Source organism: Branchiostoma belcheri, unplaced genomic scaffold, assembly GCF_001625305.1.
Source record: "Branchiostoma belcheri isolate BF01 breed outbred unplaced genomic scaffold, Haploidv18h27 scaffold2, whole genome shotgun sequence".
Taxonomy (NCBI): Eukaryota; Metazoa; Chordata; class Leptocardii; order Amphioxiformes; family Branchiostomatidae; genus Branchiostoma; species Branchiostoma belcheri.
In genome coordinates, this window is record NW_017803490.1 from 2,692,038 (window position 1) to 2,698,037 (window position 6,000).

At 40.7% G+C, this 6,000-nt stretch overlaps 1 protein-coding gene across 1 annotated transcript in view; it reads left to right on the forward strand.

Moving 5' to 3' along the window:
- LOC109469033 (alpha-2,8-sialyltransferase 8B-like) overlaps positions 1–6,000 on the forward strand; it is a 41,734-nt gene that overhangs the window by 23,479 nt on the left and 12,255 nt on the right. Inside the window, exon 2 of the mRNA XM_019767425.1 lies at positions 3,332–3,614. Within this exon, the coding sequence (XP_019622984.1) occupies positions 3,445–3,614 (170 nt within the window). The 5' untranslated portion in view covers positions 3,332–3,444. The remainder of the gene's footprint in view (positions 1–3,331; positions 3,615–6,000) is intronic.

Sequence of the window (6,000 nt, forward strand, 5' to 3'; positions counted from 1 at the left end):
TTTGGTTGGGCCTAGGAAAAAAATGATGTGTTTCCCGACCGACCCTAGATAAACCTGCAGACCCTAGCCTTTTTTTTTAGTGGACCCCTGCAAGTGACATAAATTTTTCGAGCTGATCATTCGAGCTCCATGATCTGAGTGATGAAACGTTGTACATTCAAATTTTCCAACATTGCCTTTGAAAATAAAAGTGTCCTCATGCAAGTTTTACTCTCAGAATAACAAATAAATTAGATCACTAGAGCTCAACGAAGTCTGAAAAAAGAGAAACAAAACGATAATCCCTACCTACTGACCCTAATTTTTTCTGGACTGAAACAGGAAACGCAACATTGTTTTTCCTAGCCCTTCATGCCCTGAGCAGCCAGCTAGTGCAGCTTTCCATAGCGCCAGTCCCAGCGATCTTTAGGAGACGACACAAAAGGGTATACGGATAGAATCTTCATACCAACAACCTGCTGTGTACTCATCATTAGGATTTATGGAGGTTCGCTTTACGGTCCCCGCTACAGTAAATTGATAACACGCATGCCCTAAATGTAAAAGGCGGTTGGATCCAATTTGGGGCGTGTTGCCTCCCTCCTGACTCATCAGTTCTAATGGAGAAGAGCAGCTCGAAAACTCGGCAGTCCCTCAACCGTTTGTAGGTGAGAAAGAGCTACTTACCTGTCAGAGACTTGGGAAGTTAGTAAGGCAGTCAGATTTTTTAATGGATTTCTGCTAAGGTAAGTTGTATATTTTAGCATGGTTTGCAGTTAGAGACTGAGCTACTTATTACATGTCACTCCTGTCAGAGACTAGGGATTTTATAGCAGTCAGATTTTTTGACAGATATTCGCTAAGGTAAGTGGTGTGTTTTAGCATCGTTTGTAGTCCAAGAAAGCTACTTACCTGTCATAGATGTGGGAAGCTAACTAAAGGCACTGTCAGATTTTTTATGGATTTTTGCTGAGGTAAGTGTGGTGTGTTTTGGCATCATTTGTAGTTAGAGAGCTACTTACCTGTCAGAGACTTGGGAAGTTAAGGCACTGTCAGATTTTTTGACAGATTTTCGCTAAGGTAAGTGGTGTTTTTTAGCATAGTTTGTAGTCTAAGAAAGCTACTTACCTGTCATAGATGTGGGAAGCTAACTAAAGGCACTGTCAGATTTTTTGATGGATTTTTGCTGAGGTAAGTGTGGTGTGTTTTGGCATCGTTTGTATTTATAGAGCTACTAACCTGTCAGAGACTAGGGAAGTTAGGGCAGTCAGATGATTTTTGACAGATTTTTGCTAAGGTAAGTGTGGTGTGTTTTGGCATCATTAGTAGTTATAGAGCTACTTACTGTACCTGTGAGAGATGTGGGAAGTTAGGACAGTCAGATTATTTTTGACGGATTTTTGCTGAGGTTAGTGGTATATTTTAGCAACGTTTGTAGTTAGAAAGCTACATACCTGTCAGAGACTTGGGAAGTTAGGGCAGTCAGATTTTTGTGATGAATTTTTGCTGAAGTAAGCGGTGTGTTTTGGCATCATTTGTAGTTATAGAGCTATTTTACTGTCAGAGACTTGGGAAGTTACGGCAGTCAGATGATTTTTTGGACAGATTTTTGCTGCGGTACGTGGTATATTTTAGCATCGTTTGTAGTTTGAAACCTGTCAGACACTTAAGAATTATGGCAGTCAGATTTTTTGACGGACTGAATTATTTGTTTGTGACAGAAGAAGAAAAAACAATTTCAAGATCTTTTCCTTCTTCAAAGGTAAACATAAAATATGTCCAAAACCAAGTAAAGACATTAGCATGGCCTAGCTTCGAGTCGATAAGTGCTGAGGTTCGGGAAGACTGCATTTCAAATCATTTCCTACGTGGCTTAGACAAGGCTCTCAAAGGGATTCAGGGTCTTCACACCCTAACAGGTTTTCCATGTTGTATATTAAAGAATGAGCCCTGTTAAAGGTTAATCTAACAGTCTCGAGAAAATTATTCATGTATTAGCTCTATTGAATCTGATGTTTTTTGTGTCTTTCTAAAGAGGGAATTGCTTTTGTTATTCAAACGGCATATTCTTCATCTTAACAGGGTTGGGTGGTTTTTAATGTTGGCCCAGGGGTGAAATGGTAATTCTTATTGATAAGCCATGCCTGAGTGCTAATTTTGTCTGGCCCAATTACAATTTGGGATGCTATAATAGTATGTAGTAAATAGGGATTGAAGTACATTTTGGTTTTAACTTAAGAGTAGGTAAAATTGGAGCTGTGCAGGTACATTATGTAAATCTGACTTCTATATTTTACCTGCACCAGGGTACAGGTTAGGGTCTTAGAATACTAAGGCTTGTACAATGTCAGTACTTAGTTTGTGGTCTACATTTGACCTCAAAATTGTTCATGCACTCATAATTGGTATCTGTAACTTAGTGTAAGACCAGTATAACCACCCTTTGGCATAACATACCAGCTTTCAGGCATGCAAAGTGACAGCTCCTGTTACTAGTATATTACACACACTCCGCAACACTTTTAACTGTAAGTGTTGTCTTTGTGTTATCTCTGTAGTAAATTGAATATTCTGATAAAAAACTGAAGTGACAAACAGCTGGGCTTTGCTCACATTTGCGAATACTATATTGTGTCCCATTTTGAGATTGTGTTGATATGAATATTTAACATGATGATGTTATCATTCATAATGAGTACTGTGGCCTATAACTGTCACTTTGCAGAAGCAAGGTGATTTTACAATAAGCCTGACAAGCAATTTATTTAAGAGCTACTATGAATCTTGACATATTTGTGGTATTTTTCTAAGATTGGGTTTTTGGCATTTTTCCACAAAAAAATCGTTGATACAGTTACTACAAAGGTGGTTGGACGTTCCATTGTAAAAATAATACACAGTTTCAACTGCAAACTCAACATGTAATTTCAATCCTAAATATGAGACTTTCCTCAGCTGCTCTGACCAAGGCACACATTTAACCTTTGGACCATTGCAGGAAAGTTGGAGCCTTGACTCTTCACTGTATGTACTATAGAGAGACAATAGCCCTGCTTAATGGCTTCCTAATCTCAAAGAGGTGCGGTGGGTGACATGCCAGTCAAAATCCCAGCACAAGAACACTTTGGTGATCCGTGACTCTCACACTGTCAGACATAAGAGACTTTCCATCCAACAACTTTAGGACAATGTGACAAACTTCCAGAGGAAAGAAATAGAAGTTTGAACTTAATCATTTTGCAGCACACACAGACAGCATTCTGTCTAGTACCAACAGCAGCCCAGCAGCAATGCTGTTCAAAAGCTGACAGCAATTTTCTGCTGACCAAGATTGATTTATCTTTCCCTGCAGATGAAGTAACTGTGGCAAGACGACGGCAGTCCATTCTTCACAGCATGGTCACTACTGGTCAACCCAATAACTGAGCGGCTATAGAAGGCTTTGGAGGGGGAACGTCAGCGAAAATGGCATGTAACGGTGCGGCGGGGATTTTCCGCGGTTCACTGGGGAGGAAGAGGATGGGCTTCCTGGTGCTGATGTTCCTGGTGATATTTTCAATGATGGCGTTTCACGTACAACGGCAGTGGATGTTTGTACGAGACACCACGCTACTAGAGACACTAGAATGTTACAGGTGAGGACTAATTTTTACTTCTTGACAGGGGCTCTAGCCAGCACCAGTTTTTCCGTCAATTGGCAGAATTTTGCGGTATGTTACGGAAATTTTTTTAAAGCAACCCTTCAACCATGACAGGCAAAATTAACAAAAATCTTGGGTGAAAATATGAAAACATACGAAGGACCACCACCAACAACTCTCAACACCGAGGATGTAGGACTCGGGAGCTATAATAGGTTTGGTAACCAGGCTACTCATCACCATGATTTGCCTCTCAAAATGCAGAAAATTGCATTTTTGAAGGCTTGAAAACCCAGACCGCCCCCCTCCCCAAATCCGATGATGAACCTGAAAGATTTTAAGCTGGCTAGAGCCCTGCTTCTTGACAGATTAAAGATGTGCAGGCCCAGTATTTTTTGGCAAAGAAGCGACTAAAAGAGCCTTGTATCCAGACTAGTATCAAGGCTCGAAATTCATTTTTGGGAAGAGGTGCAGTGGTGCACCCAACCTCAAAAATTAGGTGCACAATTTTTTTTTTTGGGTGCACCACATAAAACAAAACCTAATTACAGATCTTACTGCTCCTCTTCTGAGCTTGAATGTGAAATGGGAGCTAACTTCAAAATCTTAAACAAGTACGACAACAAAGATTTTATGATTTTTCTGACACTTAGATGCCAAGAATATCCAGCACACGTTTGATATGTACAAAAATACCTACAAGAATATTTGGGTGCACCAGTGCACCCACAGAAAATAAAATAGGTGCACAGCTTCAATTTTGGGTGCACTAAGGTGCACATGCACCCAATATTTTGAGCCCTGAATATGTACCTTGATGTTTATTGAAAACATTATTGACATGGAAGACAATTAGAATACAGGAAAAAGCAAGAGCAGGATCACTTTGCATGCTAATGTCATGCGGGAGCGTTCTGCTTCCAACTAACATGATTTCTCAAGCTTAATGACTAAATTAGGTCACAAGCAAATTCATTTTGCAGGCAAGATTATCTCCAAAAAGACATTGTGTAACTTGAGTGTAAGTAGGAGGTGATAGAAAATTGACCTGAAAATTGAGTTCTGAAATATTGTGCCAAGAAGAAACGTTATTTCATGTTATGTCACACTTAGTTTTACAATTTGTGTGCTTGGTACTACTTGTTGATGTCAGAATCTTCTGGAGTAAAAGAATGAGTTGAAAATCTAAATTAAAGCAACACTGAACACTGGTATCAATTATAATTTGGGAAAAGGATCAACGATGTGAATAAAAATCTGATTCTGTGTATATGTACAGAAATCAGCACCAAGGACAGGTCTGATTGTGTTTGTGTACAGAAATCAGGGACAGGTCTGATTGTGTTTGTGTGTACAGAAATCAGCACCAGGGACAGGCCTGATTGTGTGTACAGAAATCAGCACCAGGGACAGGCCTGATTGTGTTTGTGTGTACAGAAATCAGCACCAGGGGCAGGTCTGATTGTGTTTGTGAGTACAGAAATCAGCACCAAGGACAAGCCTGATTGTGTGTACAGAAATCAGTACCAGGGACAGGCCTAATTGTGTTTGTGAGTACAGAAATCAGTACCAGGGACAGGCCTGATTGTGTTTGTGTGTACAGAAATCAGCACCAGGGACAGGCCTGATTGTGTTTGTGTGTACAGAAATCAGCACCAGGGACAGGCCTGATTGTGTTTGTGTGTACAGAAATCAGCACCAGGGACAGGCCTGATTGTGTTTGTGTGTACAGAAATCAGCACCAAGGACAGGACTGATTGTGTGATTGTGTGTACAGAAATCAGCACCAGGGACAGGCCTGATTGTGTGTACAGAAATCAGCACCAGGGACAGGCCTGATTGTGTTTGTGTGTACAGAAATCAGCACCAGGGACAGGCCTGATTGTGTGTACAGAAATCAGCACCAGGGACAGGCCTGATTGTGTTTGTGTGTACAGAAATCAGCACCAGGGACAGGCCTGATTGTGTTTGTGTGTACAGAAATCAGTACCAGGGACAGGTCTGATTGTGTTTGTGTACAGAAATCAGCACCAGGGACAGGCCTGATTGTGTTTGTGTGTACAGAAATCAGCACCAGGGACAGGTCTGATTGTGTTTGTGTGTACAGAAATCAGTACCAGGGACAGGTCTGATTGTGTTTGTGTGTACAGAAATCAGTACCAGGGACAGGCCTGATTGTGTGTGTATGTACAGAAATCAGTACCAGGGACAGGCCTGATTATAACCTTGACCTTTCCCTTACATGACATTCCATACTTTGGCTGCATCAAAAACAGATAGAAAACCTGTCATAATAAAAATGAAACATCATACAATCACCTCAGAGGGGGAATTTATCTTCCTATTGAAATCGTTGCAAACAAAATCACGTCATGGCCAA